A 23,186-nucleotide genomic window follows, 5' to 3' on the forward strand; every position below is an offset into this window, starting at 1 on the left:
AAGATTTTGCTCTACCTCTCGTTGTCGTTCTAATTCCTGTTCCAGCTGTTCCAAACGACCTTAGTGACCATGGACCAACCCCATTAGCTCGGCTGCATGGGATGGCCCTTCCTTTCCTGATTCTCGTCCTTTCGAGGAGTTTACCTTTGGGTTTTTAAACCCAGAGGTGCCTTCTCTATGCTGGTCGTTGGCTCCCTGGTGAAGGGTCAGGTCTGCGTCGTTGTTTTCGGTATCTAGATTTTTTTGTTTGGAATCAGACGCTGTATGACCATCCTCCGGTGAGTTGTCAGCCATTACTGGTTGATCTCTCGGGTCCCCGGCAACGGCGTCAATGTTACAATGGGTAACCGAAGATTAATGGGATGGATTCATTAGATTGGCCCAATCGTCTGAGGAGGGAAGCCTTCGAATGGGTTCGCACCTTTGGGGCCTCCGTCCGACTTGTGAGTGTGAGTAAAATGAGGGTGGTACCTGCAAAGACACTCCGATGCCTAAGTCAGCAAGGGTGTGAGCAGGTCTAGAGAGTATTGGGACTTAGAGATACCTATGGGGTGTCAGTGTATTTATAGTGGTGAGCCAATAACCACCGTTGAAGTAGTTCCACCTTTTAAGGTGGATAACCGTCCCTTTATCTTAGGGAAGTTGAGATATGGCTCCTGGAAATGGTTTGAGAGATTTTAGGGGCAGTTATTTTAGTATTATCTGCCAGCTAATCCTCGTTTCCGATTTTCCTAAAGCAAGTCGTGGCGAGAACCGACTTCTCAGGGGAAGGTCGGCGTAATGTGAGGCTCATCCTTGTGGGTTGGGCCTTTCGTTTGGACCTGGGTCCTAGCGTTGGGTCAGGGTATGAACAAGTATATAACATACCATTATTAACATACCTACTAGATCAATGAGAGAAGTTCATCAATATAATTAAGAGTAAAGTATATTTTGTCTCAAAAGATTGTTAAAAGTTTTAAAAATACTTTTAAATTTTATTTTGTTTAAAAAATTTTTGATTTACATTAAATATACTATTGATAGCTAAATTTTCAGAAAGTTTAAGACCTATCTAATAATAATGCATGATAATTATGTCTAATTTGCTTATGTGAAAGATTGTTCTTGTGAAATTATTATTACTGAATTGGTCATAAATTTTTTGAAAAATTAGTTGCCAAAATATATTTGATGTAAATCGAAAACCTTTTAAATAAAATTGATACAAAATAAAACTTAGAAATTTTTTTAAAAATTTTGGATAATTTTAGAGACAAAATATGCTTTATCCTATAATTAATTAGTTTCAATACTCATTATACCGTAAAACAAAAAGTTAGAAAAAAAAGAATGGTATACTATGGTTAATGATATTTTTTAATTGCACCTAATATTATTGGATCTCCTCAAATAATAGCTATGTTTAGAAAGAGGTAAATTAAATTATGTCTGTCAAAGCCTAGTTTCAGAGATAATTACTCCGTCTCCATATTATTCTTCCTGGCACCAATTTACAAAACTAGTTCACCTAATATGATCTCTGAGGATTCCACAGTAGTTGCCCAACTCATCGGAAAAAAACATAAACAAGATCCATATAAATGCCATTCCATGTCTTGTACCTTTTCAAAAACTTACCATTTGTGCCTTAATTTGCACTTTGTCATATATAGATATACGCTTCTATCAAGTGGGTGACTTTATTTTCAATAAGTCAATATAATATATAACATAAGATTATTAAACGAGAAATCTACCAAATGTTTGGGATGACAAAGACCCTGCAAGAAAATTCATTGGATATATAAATAGAAAAATGTTGAGGCAAGTTCGTTAGGCTTTATACATGTTTGGTGATTGACTTGTATGTTTTGGTTCAATTTTCACTTCAATTTTTCCTAAATCTATATATGTTCCTTTATTAATTTTTTTTCCAAAGATAGTAGAGTATATTTCATTAATTATTAAAAAGTAAAATATAAAAATGTTAAAAAATAGCGCACCATAATAAAAGATGAAATTTTTTATTAGTTTAATTAAGAATAATATTGATTTTTTAAAGAATGTTCTTTTTAATTGACACAATATTGAATTAAGGAATTCAAAATATCATCGTAAGAAAAGGAATTTTCAAATATTATTTAGTTCTCTTTATTTGAAACTTGATTGATAACTTTTTTTTTTTTAACTCAAACTTGTCACATATATTTTTATTCATTTTCTTGTCTATATATAAACGATAGAGTATATATTTTAAAATTATAGATATTTGAATCTTTGACTATTTATTTATTACTTAATCATGACCTATTACTAACTTATTACGAATAATTTTTATTTAGTCAAATTTACTCTTAAACATTTTTTCCTTTTTAAAATAATATTTAAAAGTTGACAATTATATATGTACATTGCATTATGCTAGCATCAATGAATATACTCTATGAGATATGTTTTTAAAAGGGACAACCTTCCTTACATGGTAAAAAAGGATATAATAGTAAATGATAGCTAATGAAATTAGTTGTCCATGTATATAACACAAACTGTACTCTTATGTACTCTAATTTTAATACAATTTTTACTCGTTCTTTTTTTCTTTTACATATCTCTAATATCTTTGATTTGTGTTCTAATTCTTATTCTTCGGAACCTGAGTCTTGAAAAGTCAATACCTTTTACATGGCATTAATTTTTAATATGGACTGAGACCAATATTATCATGGGATGATTTTAATTAGCATCTTAAATATGATTTATTATAACCACTCTTTCTGTCCCTTTGGTGTTAAAGGAAGATCGAGCTGTGATTGATTATTTTTGTGAAATTTTTTTTGGATAAAGTTATAGTTACATCAAACTAATATAACTATATATGCCTTAGTTTATATAGGGATCATGAAAATTTGGAATCATTTTAGGTTTTACAACGGATCAGTTTTTAATTTAGTTGAGTTATCCATAGTTACGCGGATTTAAATATTTCAATTTATGGAATAGTCTTGATTTAAATTAGTTTCTTAAACTTAATTTTGTTTTTTAGTGTGGTTGGTGGGATAGTGACATGTTATATGATATATATGACATATTATGGATTATTATGTGACATGTCACGTGATTATAATACTTCGTGATCCCTTGCAACAAAAAAATTATTTCAATAAGAGAATTAATTTCACTTCTAATCAAACAACCATTTAAGAGATTAAAATAATAAAAAAATAGAATGTATACACTAAGAATTTAACCATCAAATCAATTATTATGTATCATTTATATATATATACAGTATTATTATATATATTTTTAATGTATATCTTATATTTTAATATGTATTTTATGTAGATGAGCGACTAATTTTCAATACGCTTGTAATATAATAATTTAAATAATTTGTATAAAATGAGTCTTGTTTTAGGTTAAAATATCTGTGCTCTCATATATATATTGCAACCACTTTGCAAGTGTGCAAAGATACAAAAAGGCAAATCAATATGTGAATTTTTTTGTTGTAATGTATATCTTTTTATATTTTAGGTAGAAAATCAGGTGCATTAACCGTTAGATGATTTAATTGATTTGATTAAATTTTTATCTAACGAATCTCAGATATCAATTTCATTTGAAATTGGCTTCATCTGAGTTTTCACCGTTATTTTAATATGTATTGCGAGTGTTTTCTTTAGACTAAATCTCGTGCCTGAACCTCTTTCAACAACGTAGAACAAATAGAGGAGAATAACGTTTTACATGTGTTTCCATTTGATGATTCTTGGCTTTGTGCATGGAAGTAAAGAAAGGAAAAGGTAGATATAACTTGCAACAACACTTAAATCCAAAATAAAAGCTCCGAAAACGCTTACCCCTTCAATCATCACGACTAGTAACCCACCATAATGTACAATAATGCTTCATACTTAATTTTCAAGTTGTAGCCGTTTTCCCAAAACCGGGATAGTAACCCACCATGTCTACCGTTGGATCGTGGTCACCATTTACCACTCACCACAAGGATGAGATTGTAAATTCTCTACCTCATTCTAGTCTACTTGTTATATCACTCTAAATGACCACCGTACTCTCCGAACACTGAAAAAAAGTATACATATTTTGACACATTAAAAGTGTGTTGGAATATATATATTTTTTCCAATAACTGGCTTTTATTGAAAATATTATTCAATCTATCTTTTCACAGATATTAAGAATTAAAAGGAATAATTTTCATAGTGTTTGTAAATTAATTGAAAAGTAAAATTCATATTAAAATTTATGCTGAAAGTCGAAAGCCATTAGTATTTTACACCGATTTACAAGTTCACACACATAGAAGTATAGGTACAGTTATGCATTTAACTCTTTATCAAAGTCAAATTTATTTATTTATTTCTAAAATCCTAATCCAGAGGCGGTGTTAGTGTTAAAGTGTTAAGGATTAAAAGGCATTATCGCCAGGGTAGTTAGTTGGCGGGAGCGCGTGACAGTCACAGCGAGAGCTTCGTATTTGATTTTGATTTTTCTGAATTATTGTTTGTTTATCCTTTCCCGCGGCTATTAAATGAGGGAAGGTCTAACTGGAGAGATAAAGAAAGTCACCAGAGTGTTGTGCTCTTTATCGCAGTGCACCAACTCAAATCTCAATATATGTGGAGAGGGAAGAAATATTCAAGTCTCTATCATTTAATGCACACTTCAACTACCTGTCCAAACAACACTTAATCTACATTTGTAGTAGCAGTAATAGTAGTTGTATCATTGTACCTTCTTCAGTTTTTCTCGTCATTTCTCATCTCTTTCTGTCTCTCAGACTAACACCACCGTTGAACTGACCAGTAACCACCCTTACACCACCACCACCAACATCTCACGTTATTATTGTTATTATATTCTATTTTGTTCGAGTTTGTTAGACAGTTAGGGGTTTGGTGAGCTGCCCGCTGGCAGAGAAGGTGGTGAAGGGGCGCAATGTGGAATTCTACGGATAATGCGTTTGCGAGATCGACATCGTTTCGGAAGGAAGGGGAGGATGAGGAGGCGCTGCGGTGGGCCGCGCTTGAGAGGCTCCCTACCTACAGGCGAGCGCGGAGGGGGATCTTTAAGAATCTCAGCGGCGACAAGAGGGAGGTTGACGTCGCAGACCTTGGCACGCAGGAGCATCGAATCCTTCTCGAGAGGCTCGCCGATGCACTCGATGATGATCCTGAGACGTTCTTTCAGCTCATGAGAAACCGATTCGACGCGTAATGATAACTTTTTTTCTGTGCATCCACAGGGGGAAATGTAGAATCTAGTAAACTTATAATTCAGAGTTCTGAAATCAGAAGTAGTATTTTTTAAAATAAAAATCTAAAAAAAATATTTGTTAGTTGTTACATTTGATGTACTTGTTATGTACTCTTACTATAAAATTAATTATAATTGAGTTATATTATTATTAATAGAAAATGATGTAGGTAACAAGTACCGTCTTTACTCTGTATCTTCCATGTGTAGTTAGAAATAGTGTTTGTGATTTGTTGTATACTTCTTATTTTGACTGGATCTTTCATTTTTCTTTGAATGTAGCTAATAATGCTTTTATTTTTTTATGTGTCCGCAGAGTAGATTTGGAGTTTCCGAAGATTGAAGTTCGGTTTCAACACTTGACGATAGAGACTTTTGTCCACATAGGAAGTAGAGCATTGCCTACAATCTCCAATTTCATTTGCAATATGAGTGAGGTAATATACAGTACTTCCTATATTTCTCTTAGGTTGACTTGAATCAACGATTTTTTTTTGTTTTTTGTATAGTTTTTTAATTTGATTTCGGTTTGTATTATTAGGCTCTTCTACGACAAATGAGGATATTAAGAAGGAAGAGAAGCAAATTGACGATTATTTCTGACATTAGTGGGATTATAAGACCTTCAAGGTCAGTGATCAAAGTTATTATTCACTTAATTCTAATATTTTATTAGATTCATACTGGCGTTAATGTCTTATTGAGAACCACAAGAAATAGTTTGAGTATTTTTTATCACAAATTTGTGTAACATTTGAGATTTCAAAAATTGAAAGATAAAGTTGCTATTACAGTCGGCTGTATCTTTCATAAATAGAAATCCTAAATGTTTAATTTCTGTCTTTTTTGAAGCGCTGTTATTGTCTCCCAGTGGAACTCATACAATTATTAGCGATAGTCATTTTTAAAAAAAAATTAATGAGTACATAATTGGTGGCAACAGAGAGTATTCCTTCCTGTTTGTTAAAACTTTTTGGTTTAAGTTTTAATGTGTTTTTTTTTTCTTGTCTATTTTAATATGTGGTTATATCTAATTGCTTGTAGATTTGCATTGGCCAAATAGAATATTCTTCAATAGAAGAATGACTATTATTATTTTTTAAAGTTTTTCTTCTCAATTTTTGTTAAGTTTAATTTTATTAGTAATATAAAAATTTTTATATAGTCATTCAATCAATTCGATTCATGTTTAAATAATTTTTTAAGTAATGAATTTAAGAATTTATTACTTACATGGTAATACACATCTATACAAAATTCTTTTACAATTGATAGTAAATAATTTAAGAAAAAAAATATTATTATCATCGTACTTCGTCACACAATCGCGTTAAGTATTTTCCTTCAAATTTTTATTTGCTATCAATCATTTTCCCTTTTTCTTTTTGGGTATCTAATAATCGTTGTCCTTATATTACATTGATATGTGCCGAACAATAGAAAAAAGATTTTGTTTAATTTTTAGTCGTCACAACTTGTTATCATTCATGTGTTAAGCAGTATTGGCTAAAGTTTTCTATCCAAAATTTATTCATAATATGTTATATGAAAAACAATAAAAACATTGATAAATTAAATTAAAATATGATTGTTATTAATTAATTATGTATTTAAATTATTTTTTAATCAATAAAATAAAAATATTGATTGTCAGGTGTCAAAAGGTATTTACAATAAAAAAAAATTACAGACGTAGCAAGATTGTTTAAAATAACCATTAATAAATTAATTTTTTCATGTATATGATAGGATATTGATTTGTCATTGTTGCAGACTAACGCTGCTGTTGGGTCCACCAAGCTCTGGAAAAACGACACTTCTATTAGCTCTTGCTGGTAGGCTGGGACCTGGTTTACAGGTATACTAATTAAGTAGACTTCAATTACACTCACATTGAACAACAGTATAAGAATCCCTGCTAGAGTCTCGTTTAAATAACATAATTTCGTTCCAGTATTACTCCTAATTTAAAAAAAAAATTTGATAACATGAATTATGATGTGAATGGAGTAATAGGTTGTTTGGGTTTTGAAATTGATAATAACCCAAGGCAATAAGCACTGGTAGGAGTTATATCTACATTCTATTTTGGACTTGTATCTTTGTCTTCTTTTTTTTGTCACCACCTCATTTTTGTTCTTATGTCATCCACAGATATCAGGGAACATTACTTACAATGGACATGGTTTGAATGAATTTGTTCCTCAGAGAACGTCTGCTTATGTCATTCAACAAGATTGGCACGTGGCAGAGATGACCGTGAGGGAAACTCTCCAATTTGCAGGCCGCTGTCAAGGCGTCTGATTTAAATTTGGTAATGTGTTATGATAAACAAGTTACTTAGTAGTTGATTTTTATATTTAGTTCATTAGAAAATACTTACGATTCTGAGTACTAAAAGTCTTGAACGTTAACAGATATGCTACTAGAGCTTGCTAGGAGAGAGAAGAGTGCTGGAATAAAACCAGATGTTGATCTTGATCTCTTCATGAAGGTATGCTTTTCATTAATTACGAAAACTTGTTACACAAACTAATAATCGAATCTATTTTCTTTTGTAGTCAATTGCTCTTGGAGGACAGGAAACAGATCTTGTGGTAGAGTACATCATAAAGGTATTCATTATGCAAATTGTGAAATAGTTTAGTATTTGTTGAGTCGATAAAAATGTAAGAATAGAGCTAAGATATTTCTCACAAAGATATTAGGTTTGGATATATGTGGAAACACATTGGTGGGAGATGAAATGCTCAAGGGAATCTCAGGGGGACAAAAGAAGCGACTTACAACAGGTTTATCATAACATTGACATATAATTTGTCTTGCATTTTAGTATGTGCTATGCTAACCAAATGATGTGTGAGATTTGCAGGAGAGTTACTAATTGGTCCAGCAAGAGTTCTGTACATGGACGAGATATCAACGGGGCTCGATAGTGCAACCACTTACCAAATCATTAGATATCTTAAACATTCTACCCGTGCACTTGATACAACCACTATCATATCTCTTCTCCAACCAGCTCCTGAGACCTATGAATTGTTTGATGATGTCATTCTATTGTGCGAGGGTCAGATTGTTTATCAAGGGCCCCGTGAATCTGCTATTGAGTTTTTCAAAATGATGGGGTTCACTTGTCCTGAGCGAAAGAATGTAGCAGATTTCTTACAAGAAGTAAGTGGTGGTAGCAATATTTGATTCTTTATTTTAATAAAAGTGCTGGCTTCTGAGACTTTCTGACTAATTTTTTGTTAACAGGTTACGTCAAAGAAGGACCAGGAGCAGTACTGGTCTGCTCTGGACCAGCCTTATCGGTACATACCTGTTGGGAAGTTTGCCCAAGCGTTTTCATTGTATCGCGAGGGAAAGAACTTATCAGAGGAACTAAGAGCTCCTTTCGATAAACGCTACAATCATCCCGCAGCCTTGGCTACTTGTACCTATGGTGCCACCAGGCTTGACCTTCTCAGGACAAATTACCAGTGGCAGAAGCTTCTTATGAAACGGAATTCATTCATTTATGTTTTCAAATTTGTTCAGGTATATAGTTAAAAGATTTTAGATTTTATTTTTATTGAATCAACCACCTTCAGAAGCTCACGAAGAAGAATGTATTTATTCTTTGCAGCTGTTTTTGGTAGCTTTAATTACAATGAGTGTATTTTTCCGGACAACGATGCACCATAATACAATTGACGACGGGGGATTATATCTTGGTTCACTGTACTTTTCGATGGTTATTATTCTCTTCAATGGTTTTACGGAGGTGTCAATGTTGGTTGCAAAGCTTCCAGTTTTGTACAAGCATAGAGATTTGCACTTCTATCCTAGCTGGGCTTATACAATCCCTTCTTGGTTCCTTAGCATCCCAACTTCTCTCATGGAAGCTGGTTGCTGGGTTGCTGTCTCTTACTATACAATTGGATATGATCCTTCAATTATCAGGTAACTCTCAATTCTAACTGGACTTTTGTGTATTCTTAAGTTTCTCTTGAGCTATTTTTTGTGTTTCTTGTTTTGCAGATTTTTTCGGCAGTTCTTGCTTTATTTCTTTCTGCACCAGATGTCTCTAGGCCTATTTCGTCTGATAGGATCCTTGGGGCGGAACATGATAGTGGCCAATACTTTTGGATCCTTTGCCATGTTGATTGTGATGGCTCTTGGCGGATACATCATTTCAAGAGGTTATATAGGAACTGCACTCTGCATTTCTCCTAGTTTCATTTATATATTGAACTAAGTTTTATGAAGTCTTGTCATTTTTTGATAGATCGCATTCCAAGTTGGTGGATATGGGGTTTTTGGATTTCTCCTTTAATGTATGCACAAAATTCGGCTTCCGTAAATGAGTTCCTTGGGCATTCCTGGGATAAGGTATCATTTACACCGTTTTCATCATAACTTTGAGAGCTATGTAACAGTATTTATTCACAGGTTAATTCTGTGAAGTGATGATCTCTATTTAGTATGCATTCAATCCAACAATTTCCTTACTCCCTTGAAATTCTTCTCTTTCTTACAGACAGTACAAAATCAGATCACCAACTATCCCTTGGGTAAGCTAGTGTTGAAACAGCGAAGTTTGTATCAAGAGAGCTATTGGTATTGGATTGGTGTTGGAGCCATGGTTGGATATACAATTTTGTTCAACACATTATTTACTATCTTCTTAGCTTACCTTAATCGTAAGACAAATTTCTCTGTATAGTTTAAATGTTTAATATTTAATAGGACAATTTAAGATCTTGTTCTCCTTATTTTCTTCAGCTTTGGGAAAACAACAAGCTGTAGTTTCAAAGAGTGAGCTACAAGAAAGAGAAAAGAGTAGGAAAGGTGAAAGTGTTATTGTTGAGTTGAGAGAGTACTTGCAGCATTCATCATCCAGTGGTTTGTAAAATGTCTAATACATATTTTCTTTGCCCGTTTCTGTTCAGCTGGGAAATGACATTCATTTTATTGTATTGTCATCCCAGGAAAGCATTTCAAACAAAGAGGAATGGTTCTCCCATTTCAACCTCTTTCCATGGCTTTCAGCAATATCAATTACTATGTGGATGTCCCTTTGGTGCGTAAAAAGAAACCCCCTGTCGCCCCTAAAAAGTATTCTTAAAAGATATTTGATTCATGATTTCTTCAGGAATTGAAACAAGAAGGGATACAAGAAGAAAGGCTGCAGCTGCTTGTTAATGTTACTGGAGCTTTTAGGCCTGGAGTGTTGACAGCATTGGTTGGAGTAAGCGGGGCTGGAAAAACCACGCTAATGGATGTCTTGGCTGGAAGAAAAACTGGAGGTGTTATAGAAGGGAACATATACATATCTGGTTATCCCAAAAGGCAAGACAGTTTTGCAAGAATTTCTGGTTATTGTGAGCAGACAGATGTTCATTCCCCTTGCTTGACTGTCTGGGAGTCCTTATTGTTCTCTGCTTGGCTCCGGTTATCTTCAGATGTTGACTTTGAAACGCAAAAGGTAAAGAGTTCAGTCTTTGTTTAGACATTAGACAATACAGTTACCAAAATCATATGAACTTGTCATTACTATTTCATTTTTGAAAGTATGCATTAAGTTTGGAGAGTTTAATTGGCATGGCAGGCCTTTGTTGAGGAGGTAATGGAACTGGTGGAGCTCACTCCATTGAAAGGGGCACTAGTTGGTCTACCTGGAATTGATGGCTTGTCAACAGAACAACGAAAAAGATTAACAATAGCAGTTGAATTGGTTGCAAACCCATCTATAGTTTTCATGGATGAGCCCACTTCTGGATTGGATGCCAGGGCTGCAGCCATTGTAATGAGAACTGTTAGGAATATAGTCAATACTGGCCGAACCATTGTGTGCACAATCCATCAGCCTAGCATAGACATATTCGAATCGTTTGATGAGGTATATACTCTCCTTACTACATGCAACATATGCTAGTTTCTGTTAGAAAAATATATAGTTTATACTTTATAGCTTAGCGTCATGGCCTTGGACACACTAGTCTAACAAAAACCCAATTCCTTTTATAGCTTCTGTTTATGAAGCGTGGAGGAGAGCTCATATATGCTGGTCCACTTGGCCCTAAATCTAGTGAACTTGTCAATTATTTCGAGGTAAGCTAATTGATGCTTAGCTTTCACTTATTTATGTGATATATGAATGGTGATGAAACAATCTTCAACTACTTATCTATGTGATTGTAGGCAGTGGAAGGGGTTCCGAAGATCAGGTCTGGATATAACCCTGCAACATGGATGTTGGAGGTTACTTCTTCAACAGAAGAAAACCGTTTAGGAGTGGACTTTGCAGAAATATACCGAAGATCAAGTTTATACCAGTACGTATAAATTTCAAATTACTACTAAACAAATAACCAGTTTCATACTAATTAATAGATTTTTTCCTCATGTAAAGGTATAATAAAGAATTGGTTGAAAGCTTGAGCAAGCCGAGCAATAATTCAAAAGAGTTGCATTTTCCAACCAAGTATTGTCGATCATATTTTGATCAGTTCCTAACTTGTCTTTGGAAGCAAAATCTATCTTACTGGCGTAACCCACACTACACTGCTGTTCGCTTCTTTTACACTGTCATCATCTCCTTGATGCTTGGGACAATATGCTGGAGATTTGGTGCTAAAAGGTCTTTTTCTTTTTCATGCTAATTTTAGCTGAATCACATGAATTTCTCAACATGTTTTACTCTTGCTTACCATTTTCAGAGACATGCAGCAAGATCTATTCAATGCCATGGGATCCATGTATTCTGCAATCCTCTTCATTGGCATAACAAATGGCACAGCCGTTCAACCGGTTGTTTCGGTTGAAAGATTTGTTTCATATAGAGAAAGAGCTGCTGGGATGTACTCGGCCTTACCATTTGCTTTTGCTCAGGTATCTTACACTTCAGATGAGAAAGATTTATTTTGTAATAAGTAGATTAATATGTTGTACTTCTTGGATGTGCAGGTTATTATTGAGTTTCCTTATGTGTTAGCACAGGCTATGATATACTCCACAATTTTCTATTCTATGGCTTCCTTTGCCTGGAGTGTTGATAGGTTCATATGGTACTTGTTCTTCATGTATGTTACTATGCTGTATTTTACCTTCTATGGAATGATGACAACGGCTGTCACACCAAATCATAATGTTGCTGCCATTATCGCTGCTCCATTTTATATGTTATGGAACCTTTTCAGTGGTTTTATGATTCCTCAACCTCAATCTTTAATTCATTTATTCTGCTTTATTTGCCAAGGTCTTGAGTAACTATTTGGTGTTAACAGAATGATTTGATGATGTAGCATTCTTTCAAGGATTTAATTAATGAAGAAAATCTTGATGAATATAATAATAGTTTACTCTGTTGAATAACCAGCAGCCAGTAACTATCATTTATTACGACATATATAGCTTGTTTGAGCGTTATCAAATTAATAGAAAAAAAATTAATAAAAAATTTTTTTTTTAATTTTTTTAATATGTTTGATAAATTTTTAGTAATAAAAGTAAAAGTATTAAAAAAATAAAAAATATTTTTTTAGAAATAATTTATTTTTTTAAAGATTTTTTTTAAATAAATATTTCACGTAATAAATAAACAAAAAGGTACTTTTTTATGGTTATACTCAAACATAATTGATAATTAAAAAAATTTTTTTGCATGAAATATTTAAATATAAAATTATTTTTATTTTACTATAAATTTTTTTTAAAAATTAATTTTAAAAAAAGATATTTTTTAAAAGCTCATCCAAACAAACTCATGTTTTAGTTATATTTTCCGGTTAGATTTTACAACTAAAGTGTTTATTTTACTCTAAATCTAGGGAATCAACTATATTGTGAGTCAACTCAAACCAATTCTTTGTATTTTTAGTTTTAAAATTGGAAAAATTAAAAATAGTGAAGATTGTTTTTTCTTTTTTTTATAACAAACTTATTTTAAAAAGTGAAAATTCAAGTATAATCAATTTTACGTGAAATTATGATTTAAATAAATTGACTAAATTTTTACTACAGTAAAATTAGTAGGCTATACCTAGGTGATTCTCTAACTTAAACTGCCGGTGGCAAAGTGCTAAAGACACCAATTATTATTGTTCATGATAAACTCAAGGCTTTTAAGAGACGCACATCTGAGTAAAAAATTCATACATTACGTTAAAATTATCCATTTAAGAAATTTGTCTGGATGTTGCTTTAATTTTCTCAGAGAATCCCTGTTTGGTGGAGATGGTATTACTGGGCAAACCCTGTAGCCTGGAGTCTTTATGGTCTCCTGACTTCACAGTATGGTGGTGATAAAAAATCTGTAAAGCTATCTAATGGGAATTCTATGGCTATTTCACAAGTACTCAGAGTGGTGTTTGGGTACAGGCATGATTTCTTGTGCGTTGCCGCTATTATGGTTGCGGGCTTCTGCGTATTTTTTGCAATAATATTTGCCTTTGCAATTAAATCCTTCAATTTCCAAAGGAGATGATGGTATTTATACGCACTTGCAAAGCCACCAAAATTATATATATACTCAATTGTTGTATGTCGGATTCTCCGCACCTCATAAAATAAGTGTGTATAGCATAGTTAGAAGAACTAGAATGTACTTTTAGGGTTTGTAAACTAATAAGAATATATTGTTTGGTTGAGTATAATTTATTGTAAATTCATATATTCTTGGTTTGTAGGTTTTGTTAGATAAAAATTCACATATTCTTGATTCATATAAAACATACTTATAAATCTTCTGTGTATTGAATTGCAGCTACAGTTTACCTAAAGTGCCAAATAGTATATGAAGTGTTATGCTTTTTTTTTGTTGGATGGTAATGAACAAACCTTATCCCTTTGGGAGAAATACAAAATTTGTCATCTAAAAGGTGAATATCGATATAATAATTGAGTTTCATTTGTTTATCTTTTAAAATGCGATGGAAGTGACAAGTGAGGAAACATATTATTATAATGTTCTAAAGTCATTTTGGTATTAATATAAATGACTTACCCGAACTATTACTTGACAGAAAATCAAAGCATTGGTTTCGACTAATAGGAATAAAAAAGAAAAAAAAAGAGGGTTTTGCATTTGTTAACTCAAATGGTAAGTACACAAGCATGAAAATTTATATGATGTGCTATATCTTCATGAATTTAAAAATTTTACTTGTATTATATTATTTGGTCTACGTATTTAAATTTAAATTGATTATATTTGAGATTATACAGGATTATACACGAAAGATTTTTTTTGCTTTTTCTTTAGTCTTATGTCTCTTATCTTATATTTTTTTTTCCGAAAAGTTTTATTTACTAGCAGATAAGCCTATATTTCTTCGTTTCAACAGGATTCCTTGCAAGCATTATTTCTATATATTATTATCTAAAATAATCAAATTATTAATGACGAAACGAAATCAAAAAATAACTCCTTAAGTGTAAAATTATAGAAAGTTCATCTTAAAATTAAACAATTTTATCGAATTAAATATGATTGTATGTGTGATAATATTAAAGAAGATTAAGTAGATAACCCATACGTAGCGCAAACTATATACTAAAAATCTAATAATATAACTAAATATCACTTAATTAATATTTATTATTTGTGTGATTACAATATAAACTTTTTTTTAATTTTTTTATTGATTGTATAAGAATAACACAGTGTAACATTTATTTAAATATACAAACATAATAACTTTTACATTTAAGTAAAATCTACTAACATATGCTAAAAAAATAATAAAATTATTTTGACCTTTATAAATAGATGATAGAACAGTGTTATGTATTGTATAATTAATTTTTATACATCAAGATTTTTCTAAGTTAAAAATAACAATTATTAGTATTAATAGATAAACACTAACAAATTTTTATAATAAAATAATATATTTATACACAAATATATTAATAATTAATTTTATTATACAAATAATATTTTTGTATATTAATATAATAAAAAAGATTAACCTCTCATCCTATATAACATGTAAAAAATTTTATTGTTCATGTATAAAATTCTTTATTTATAGAAAATTAAACGATAAATACATAGTTATGAATACATGTATTAATTTATTAATTATTAATTATTAATTAAATAATTAAATAGGATCTTGAATTCTTGATTTTTGGCATGATTAATGTACTGGCCTATGGAATCATTGCCACTTAGCAGCACATTCAATTGAAAGTTGAAACACAAACAAATCGTTTCTCCTTCTCCAACAACACAAAATACCTCTCTCTGAGTTCCAATTTGGCGCTATCTCCCTGCCAACTGAAAACCCTAGATCTTCATTTTGGGCACCTGAATCGCGGTATCCGACTTAATCTTACCAAACCTATCCTATCATCGGTAAAAACCCTAACTATTCTGGCCTTTGATTTTCATATGATAATCGGAAACAATATATTCGTTGTTTTTTGTGATTGTCCTGATTTCGTTACTGTCGATTGGAGTTGTTCATATTTGATGGTTGTTTAAATGTTAAAGCTCAATTTGTTATGTGATTTAATTTTAAATTAGTTGTAGAGCTGATGAATTTTGTTGTGTGGTATACCTAAGGGGAGGATTTGGAAGAAGGTAATTATGTTTTTGAGGATTGCAAATTCCTATTCGAGTTATGAAAGAAGAGAGGGCCAACAAAAGGTCATGGGAATTATTGGTTGTTGGTTCAATGGTGGATAACTCTATCTGTTTGTATGCATATTACAGGGGAGAGAGGTTTTGAGACCCAATTTTGCATTCTCGAATTCGAAATCCATCTTGAGAGAGTTTCTCGCCTCGGGGGGCTATTGGCTCGGCAAGAAATGGATCCTGGTCGCTATGGTCTTCATCAAGGCTGGGATAATAACAGCGTAATTGTGGTTTCCTCCTTAAATAAATTCACCTATAGTGGGGATGATTATTCAAAGAAACTATTAGGGGGTTTCAATGTGATTGAATTTTTTACCGGGGAAAATGTCATGTCATCCTTAGAGAAATTATGAAAGAAAGCTAGCTGTGGGGGCAGTGAGGATAAGGACTGGATTTGCCTAACACTCCTCTCATCATTGATTATTTGTTGCTGACATAGCTTATTCTCTTGAATCCACAGGCTCTTGAGGGTTATGGTGCGGTCCATGAGCCAAATTATCGGTGAGTGCAACTGCTTGTTGCTTATCATCCCTACGGTAATATAAAACCTTGGGCAAATTTGTATATGTAATGTATATTATTTTATACTTTATAGATAGAAATGCTTCATTATGGTATAATATGGTACATGATTGTCTCAAGATCTTCTGTTCATCTTTGTGCTGCATACTGTATTTGTTTGGATGCATATTATCGAGTTTTATCTTTTCCTTCCTCCCATTTTATCCATTTGTTTGGCAGGGTTGGGGGTGCTTATGAGGATAGACGCTTTGTAGATGAAAGATATCCAAGGGATGCCATATACCAGAGAAATGCTTTCCATCGTGACATTTTGGATAGGGAGGGCTATATGCCACCAGGACCTCCTGTTGGCCACTGGAATCAATCCAAAAGGAGAGGTTATGAGGAAGATTATCCAATGGACAGAGAATCTAGACGTTTTCAGAGGCCTTATCATGAGCCGTATAATCAGATTGATGCCTACAGAGAAGCCGATATTGACACGTTCCCAGAATATGATAAGTTTCGAGATGGTTATGGCAGCATTGAAAATTATGGGGATCGAGGATATGATAAACCTGCCAGGTTTGGAGGACATGACCGTGATGATTATGCATATGATGACTATGGCTACAAGTCCCGTGCTTCTCATCATCGTAGGGAGGATAGCCATGAGAGGGATTATGATCATGGCCGCCATAGTTATGATTCTGATTATGAAAGAGGCAGTAGAAGAGATAGTAACTGGAGGCGACGTGGATCACGTGATCGAGAACATGATAGAAGAGGTCTTAGTCGGGAAAGAGATGTAAGCCCGCGTAAGAGGCGTGAGCATTCTCATTCTAGGTCCCGATCCCGTTCCCGGTCCCGGTCCAAATCTCAGTCCCATTCCCGATCCCGTTCCCAGTCTCGTGGATACGACGATCATCCAAGATCAAGGTCCCCTCGAGGTCGAAGCCATAGTCGGAGTTATAGAGAAGATAGCTATAGTGACAGTCGATACGATAGAAGTGAAAGACGCAGGGATCGTGAGGAAAAACGTCAGCGTGAACATTATTCAGTGGTATGCGCCCAATGTAACTTATATGTTTTACGTGAGTACTTACAAATTCTGGACGATCTGATGTAAAAAGCTATTCTACCAGGCCCCATCTGCAACTATTGTTGTGAAAGGTCTCTCACAGAAAACTACTGAGGAGGATCTGTACCAAATACTTGTATGTGCCCCTGAATTTGCTTCAGCATTATTATGTACTTATGTGGCTTTTGTGGTCTTATTTTACTGACATTATCATGGATCTCTTTAGGCGGAGTGGGGACCCCTTCGTCATGTTCGTGTTATAAAGGAAAGAAATTCTGGCATTTCTCGGGGATTTGCGTTTATCGATTTTCCTTCTGTGGTAATAATCATGTCTGGTTTCCAATATCATTTTTATGTCAGTTTCAAGAATGTTGAAATGAGAATAATATTATGATTAGGGAGCCGCACAAGCAATGATGGACAAGCTAGGAGATGATGGTCTTGTTGTGGATGGCAGAAAGCTTTTCTTTGAATATAGGTATTTTTTGTTTCATTCTCAAATTCTGTAATATTGCCTTTTTATGAGCATCTGTAATATGACAGCCGTACTTTGTTGCAGTAGTAAACCTACTGGTGGTCCAGGTCCTGATGGAGCTATGAAATCAGGCCATAATCATAAGAGCATTACAATACCATCTGATTGGATGTGCACTATATGTGGCTACATCAATTTTGCACGTCGTACCTCCTGTTATCAGGTTCATACTTTCCCTTGCATTGGTTCAGTAATTGGTTTTGCTATCTTGAAGCTTAGTATTCATTCTTGGATATTGCTTTGAACTTTGGCGATGCCTAAATTAGTTTTTGGTGCTAATAATAAGCCATTTTCTCCCTGATTTATATGCTCCCCATCCCCACTTCACCCCACCCCCAGATAAGGTACTTCCATTGATTGTAAAAAGTAGTACAAACTGGACCATACTAGATCAATAGCAGCATGAAAATGGGCTTCTATTATTAAATAATTTTTTCACTATAATGATTGCAGTGTAATGAGCCACGAACTGAGGATGCTCCTGCAGCAGATGTTTCATTAACAAATTCATCAGCCATGGGGAAGAAGGGTCTGGAGGCAGGTTAGTATAACACTCTTATTTGAGATTAATATAAATTGTGTGTGTGTGTGGATGCATTTTTTGGACAAACAAAAGTCACCTTTTTCAATTTTTTTAAAAAAAAAAAATCAATGTTCAACATTTTCCGTTAAATAGAAAATTTAAGTTGTGGAATCACTTGTTTCAGAACTAGAAACAAATGCATCCTAAATTTATCTGTTATTAATGAAGTTTCTATGTAATCAGGTCCAACTCATGTTTTGGTTGTTCGTGGATTGGATGAAAATGCTGATGAGGAAATGCTCCGCTATGAGTTTTCTAAACATGCTCCAATTAAGGTTCTATTGATAAATAATTTTATTAAAATGATTCATCCTTCTTCTAGATTGGGATGTTACGAGTCTTGTTTTGCATCTGCTTTTATCATCTATGTGCTAAGAGTAATTTTATCATCAATTACAGGATCTGCGTCTTGTGAGAGACAAGTTTACACATGTCTCAAGGGGATTTGCATTTGTACACTTTTATTCGGTGGGTATAAGTTATGATGAATGCTTGAGAATTATTTTTGCATGCTCTCCTCATGACCTCACCTATTCCTTCTTTTTTCTCCACTAAAAAGTAATATCTTTGCCGTGAATTGGTCAGTAAGAACTTAATTTTAATAAATTGTATGCATTTGATTTCCTATTTGCAATAGCGCAACCTAGCGCCATTAGAACAAGTCCAAACCCATTGAATTGACTCATTTTGGTTATTAAGTGGTTACATGAGAGGATCCATTGCTTAAACTTGTTAGGTTAACTCATTTAACATCCCTATTAAATGTCATGTCACTGTTACACTTTAGAGTAATAGTAGAGTTTTTTCTTTTTTCTATGGTGGTGAAAACTGAAAAAGGTTAATAATCTGACAAGATACTTACTTTTAGGTGGAGGATGCTACCAAAGCTCTTGAGGCAACAAATGGGACTACTCTTGAGAAGAATGGACAAATTCTAAGAGTGGCATATGCTAAAAGTATCTTGGGCCCTGGATCAGGAGCACCAGGAACTTCACAATCAAGCAGCCTTGCAGCAGCTGCTATTGAGGCTGCGACATTTGCTCAACAGGTGTTCTATTCTTTATATATATATTATTGAAATTTATAAATGACTAAGGTATATTTTGTATTGTTGAAGTGATTATTGTCGATTTCAAATGATGATTAAAAAAAATTACAAAACATTTTAATTTTAAAAGATTTTATGCAATGTGAGCATTTTCCAAAGTTGTTCGAATCCTTAATATTTTAAGAATAATATATGTAGTTAAATAGTTCTGAGCTCATTTCCTAATTTGACATAGAGCTACTTAGGCCTTTTTTTCCCCCTTTTGTTGGAAGTTTCACTCTGTTTTCGGCAGTTTTCTTTGATTTTAGGTATGGTGTAGAATTTCAAGCAGTAATCTTTCATTGATAATATTGCCTCATTTTCGTGCACTTAATGAATTTCAGTGTTCTTAATTGTCAACTTGTCCTGAATATGATTGTTGTCTTGTACTTTTCCTACTGTTCAGTATGATTCTGTGGGGTGGGCTCCAAAAGAATACAATCCCGATGATAAGCAAGCTTCTGCTCCTGAGCAAAGCACCACAGGTGGTGCTCCACAATCAGGCTTTGTTTGGGATGAAGCATCCGGTTATTATTATGATGCAGCATCTGGGTTTTACTACGATGGAAATACTGGTGCGTATGTTGCTATTCGATACAAAACTCATACTGAAGTTTCTCAAAAAAGCATTTTTCCTGAAGTAGTTCTTGAGTTACTTTCTCAATTTTAGGATTTTAGTTTATTGTTTGGGCCTTTGTTTATAGTTTGGGCAGCATTATGATTTAGAAACACTAAAATACTTGTCAAACGATATTACCTTCTATTTTATTTTCATTTTCTGCATTTTATGGCATGTAGGTCTTTACTACGATGGTAACAATGGGATATGGTATACGTATGACCACCAAACTCAACAGTACATCCCTTGCACTGAACAAAATCAAAACAACACAGCTAACCAGCAGTCTGAACCTTCCAAGGCATCTGATGGTGCCAGTAGTAAAAAGGTGGTAATTTCTGCACCGGCTTCTACTGTTGCATCAGTTGAGAAGCCTGCATCATTGGCAGATGCTGTGCAGGCTGCTGCAACGGCTGCTTTAGCTGCTGAGAAGAAAGAAAAAGAGAAGGCAAAGGAGATAAAACTTGCCTCAAAAAGCAGTATTCTAGCAAACAAGAAAAAAATGAACAATGTGTTGTCAATGTGGAAGCAGAGGAGCCATGAAGGGCAGGCTACTCGAGTAGCCTTGGAGGACAATCAACTCTCTGTTTCCACCGATGATAGGTCATACCCTACAAAGAACAAGTTAAAAGGTGAATCTATGCCTAGGGAAACCAACGTATCTAGCTTGGGAACACATACAACTGTTATCCAGGCTGCTGGTTTGGACTCTCAGGCACAGGCACGGCCTGTTAGTAATAGTCTTGGTGGAACTATTATGGGAGTTATAAGGGGTTCAGGAAGAGGGGTTGTCAAATCAGATAGCTACCCTGGTTCTACAGCTTCTCCGTCATCATTTTCAAGTTCTTCAGCTGCAAGTGTCGATGCACAGATAAGTTCAACTCCTTTTAGAACAGATGTCTCTGCCTTGGGTTCATATACACCATCAGTGGCTGCCGGAAGTGGCAGAAGAAGGTTTTCAGAAGCGCCTAGTTCCGCTTCAATTCATAAGGAGCAACCTCAAACAACCTATAGAGATCGTGCAGCTGAGAGGAGAAGTTTGTATGGCTCATCATCATCGGGTGGGAATGATTTGGCTGATTATGAAATTGGGGATTCAAGTAAGACTGCTTAAATTATTTTTTATTATTTCTTGAGTTCAACTACTTTTGAAAAATAACCGAGGTGAATAGAAAGTATTTGCTTAATGGAGCAATTATTTCCTCATATTTGAAATCATTGTCCTCTGCCTTTTGAAAGGCTCTAGTAGAAGAGGAAGCTTTAACTTCACATTAGGTGCTAAGTAAGGCCTCGCTCTTCTACTTGTATTTTTGAGAATCGGATATGTAGGCCTGTAAATATGTAGGATTGTCTCTTATTTTTGTGATAATTCTCAAGGGGGATTTCAGAAATCTTCAAGGCAAGGAAATCAAACTTTAGTAGGGTTGTATGTGAAATATATTTTAATATATTTATGATTTAGGATATATGTTTTGTACAAATATAAATTAACCATTATTTCTATTAAGTCTCTAAGTGCTGATCAATTCCAGCCAGTAGAAAGGGATTTGCATTTTCATTTTATTTTATTTTTTCTGAGGCTTGGGTGGCGTATTAGAAAAAAATTTCTTGTATCAAATTGTTGATGCTTCGTATGATATTACTATTTGATATTTGGAGTTTTGAGTAACGGAATAGTAATCAAGAAGCCATTAGGTTCACTGGTAACTTTATATCCTGGACACATGGACTGACTTTTAAGAAACAATTGTTTCTACCTTATGTGACCCTGAAGATCGAGATTTTGTGTCGAGGAAGGGTGATCCTATGCCTTTTCCTCCTGGGGTTGGTGGAGGACGTGCAGTTGGAGAAGTCAACCTTGATACTTTTGAGGTGATAACAGCAGAAAAAGCACTTGATGAAAACAATGTTGGCAATCGTATGCTTCGCAACATGGGATGGCAGGAAGGCTTGGTATCATTTCATTCTCTCTGCACTACATTAGTTTATTATTGATATTAAGGATATGCTTTGTTGCAAGGTTAAAAATGAGGGTGGAAATTCCATGAATGAGCTTCTTGGGTAAATTACATATGGAGCTCATCCATGTAAATTTTTCCTCCCCATTTTCACCCTCCGGCAAAACACATCCTAAAGGCATTAGTTGTCTCCGTGTGACCACAAGGTCATGGGTTCAAGCCGCGGAAACAGCCACTGATGTAATTATCAGATTGGGCTGCATACATTACACCCTTTAGGCGCAGTATTTTCCCGGATCCTTAGTTAACATGGGATGCTTGTGCACTGAGCTGCCCTTTTTATTTTATTTTATCAAATTGCACCTGTAGACTTGGATGGGATATCCCTGGAAATTTGATGTTCTCTCACAACATATCTACGATTTGAAGGATTCTAGGATTTTAATATTGTGCTTGTTTGTTCTTGAATGTATAATTTGATGCCCAGGGACTTGGAAAGGATGGGAGTGGAATGGTAGAGCCAGTGCAGGCACAAGCCATGGAGAATAGAGCAGGACTTGGAAGTCAGCAGAAGAAGTTAGATCCTAGCCTTGAGGTGCAGGCAGGGGACAGTTATAAGATGCTTATTCATAAAAAGGCACTTGCCAGGTTCCGGGAAATGAATGACAGTTAAAGGTTTGAAGTTGAACCCTCCAAAATTTAATATTTAAGCCTTGAGAAATGAGAAACATATAATATTAAAATCTGTAGGTTTTTTTTTAATGTTTTCCTAGTGTAGTGACAGTGACATAAAATATTGTCAGTTTTGAAATCTAGTGATTAAGTCAGCTTTCTTTTGCACTGGTTGAACTTTGTATTAGAATGTCATTTAATTTGTGTTTGCCTTGGTGAGCCAAGAAAAAACTTGTGATGGATTTGTATTTTTTTTTA

The 23,186-nt window shown here is 34.0% G+C and overlaps 3 protein-coding genes across 10 annotated transcripts; all 3 read left to right on the plus strand.

The window, feature by feature from the left end:
* The first annotated feature begins 4,737 nt into the window (after nucleotides 1-4,737).
* LOC112796441 (ABC transporter G family member 32-like) lies at nucleotides 4,738-6,061 on the plus strand. Its single transcript, XM_025838892.3, has 3 exons — nucleotides 4,738-5,222; nucleotides 5,582-5,702; nucleotides 5,807-6,061. Exons 1-3 carry the CDS (start codon nucleotides 4,948-4,950, stop codon nucleotides 5,939-5,941), a joined length of 531 nt encoding a protein of 176 aa, XP_025694677.2. The 5' UTR covers nucleotides 4,738-4,947; the 3' UTR covers nucleotides 5,942-6,061.
* A 1,308-nt stretch (nucleotides 6,062-7,369) lies between these two features.
* On the plus strand, nucleotides 7,370-12,658 carry LOC112796437 (ABC transporter G family member 32). Of its 2 annotated transcripts, XM_025838883.3 has the most exons (19): nucleotides 7,370-7,579; nucleotides 7,683-7,759; nucleotides 7,827-7,880; nucleotides 7,967-8,057; nucleotides 8,138-8,439; nucleotides 8,524-8,805; nucleotides 8,894-9,210; nucleotides 9,289-9,449; nucleotides 9,536-9,639; nucleotides 9,788-9,950; nucleotides 10,033-10,152; nucleotides 10,239-10,330; nucleotides 10,403-10,735; nucleotides 10,859-11,149; nucleotides 11,278-11,361; nucleotides 11,452-11,585; nucleotides 11,663-11,890; nucleotides 11,970-12,141; nucleotides 12,217-12,658. In XM_025838883.3, exons 2-19 carry the CDS (start codon nucleotides 7,685-7,687, stop codon nucleotides 12,517-12,519), a joined length of 3,306 nt encoding a protein of 1,101 aa, XP_025694668.1. In that variant the 5' UTR covers nucleotides 7,370-7,579; nucleotides 7,683-7,684; the 3' UTR covers nucleotides 12,520-12,658. The 2 variants fall into 2 exon arrangements, with proteins under 2 accessions (XP_025694668.1, XP_025694671.1); XM_025838886.3 differs by lacking the exon at nucleotides 7,370-7,579 and having other exon boundaries at nucleotides 7,687-7,759; nucleotides 7,974-8,057.
* A 2,720-nt stretch (nucleotides 12,659-15,378) lies between these two features.
* On the plus strand, nucleotides 15,379-23,096 carry LOC112796447 (SUPPRESSOR OF ABI3-5). 7 transcript variants are annotated; one of them, XM_025838909.3, is made up of 16 exons: nucleotides 15,379-15,610; nucleotides 15,971-16,113; nucleotides 16,353-16,393; nucleotides 16,634-17,456; nucleotides 17,539-17,610; nucleotides 17,701-17,793; nucleotides 17,873-17,952; nucleotides 18,037-18,172; nucleotides 18,463-18,550; nucleotides 18,776-18,867; nucleotides 18,992-19,060; nucleotides 19,461-19,640; nucleotides 20,086-20,254; nucleotides 20,478-21,398; nucleotides 22,073-22,251; nucleotides 22,744-23,096. In XM_025838909.3, the coding sequence occupies exons 2-16, from the start codon at nucleotides 16,066-16,068 to the stop codon at nucleotides 22,927-22,929; spliced, it is 3,177 nt and encodes a 1,058-aa protein (XP_025694694.1). In that variant the 5' UTR covers nucleotides 15,379-15,610; nucleotides 15,971-16,065; the 3' UTR covers nucleotides 22,930-23,096. The 7 variants fall into 7 exon arrangements, with proteins under 7 accessions (XP_025694694.1, XP_025694701.1, XP_072093539.1 ...); XM_025838903.3 differs by having other exon boundaries at nucleotides 15,389-15,610; nucleotides 18,034-18,172; XM_072237429.1 differs by having other exon boundaries at nucleotides 15,449-15,610; nucleotides 15,821-16,113; nucleotides 18,034-18,172.
* Nucleotides 23,097-23,186: the final 90 nt, after the last annotated feature.

The sequence above is a fragment of the Arachis hypogaea genome, chromosome 1 (assembly GCF_003086295.3).
Source record: "Arachis hypogaea cultivar Tifrunner chromosome 1, arahy.Tifrunner.gnm2.J5K5, whole genome shotgun sequence".
NCBI lineage: Eukaryota > Viridiplantae > Streptophyta > Magnoliopsida > Fabales > Fabaceae > Arachis > Arachis hypogaea.

What these genes read in the sequence shown, in the direction of transcription:
- LOC112796441 (XM_025838892.3), top strand. Translation starts at nt 4,948, where the DNA reads ATGTGGAATTCTACGGATAATGCGTTTGCGAGATCGACATCGTTTCGG. An exon ending in ATGAGAAACCGATTCGACGC is followed by an intron (nt 5,223 to 5,581) that starts GTAATGATAACT and finishes ATGTGTCCGCAG; the next exon opens with AGTAGATTTGGAGTTTCCGA. An exon ending in TCATTTGCAATATGAGTGAG is followed by an intron (nt 5,703 to 5,806) that starts GTAATATACAGT and finishes TTGTATTATTAG; the next exon opens with GCTCTTCTACGACAAATGAG.
- LOC112796437 (XM_025838883.3), top strand. Translation starts at nt 7,685, where the DNA reads ATGCTACTAGAGCTTGCTAGGAGAGAGAAGAGTGCTGGAATAAAACCA. An exon ending in TAGCAGATTTCTTACAAGAA is followed by an intron (nt 8,440 to 8,523) that starts GTAAGTGGTGGT and finishes TTTTGTTAACAG; the next exon opens with GTTACGTCAAAGAAGGACCA. An exon ending in TATTCGAATCGTTTGATGAG is followed by an intron (nt 11,150 to 11,277) that starts GTATATACTCTC and finishes TTCCTTTTATAG; the next exon opens with CTTCTGTTTATGAAGCGTGG.
- LOC112796447 (XM_072237429.1), top strand. Translation starts at nt 15,958, where the DNA reads ATGCATATTACAGGGGAGAGAGGTTTTGAGACCCAATTTTGCATTCTC. An exon ending in GTCGTACCTCCTGTTATCAG is followed by an intron (nt 18,173 to 18,462) that starts GTTCATACTTTC and finishes TAATGATTGCAG; the next exon opens with TGTAATGAGCCACGAACTGA. An exon ending in CATTTGTACACTTTTATTCG is followed by an intron (nt 19,061 to 19,460) that starts GTGGGTATAAGT and finishes ACTTACTTTTAG; the next exon opens with GTGGAGGATGCTACCAAAGC.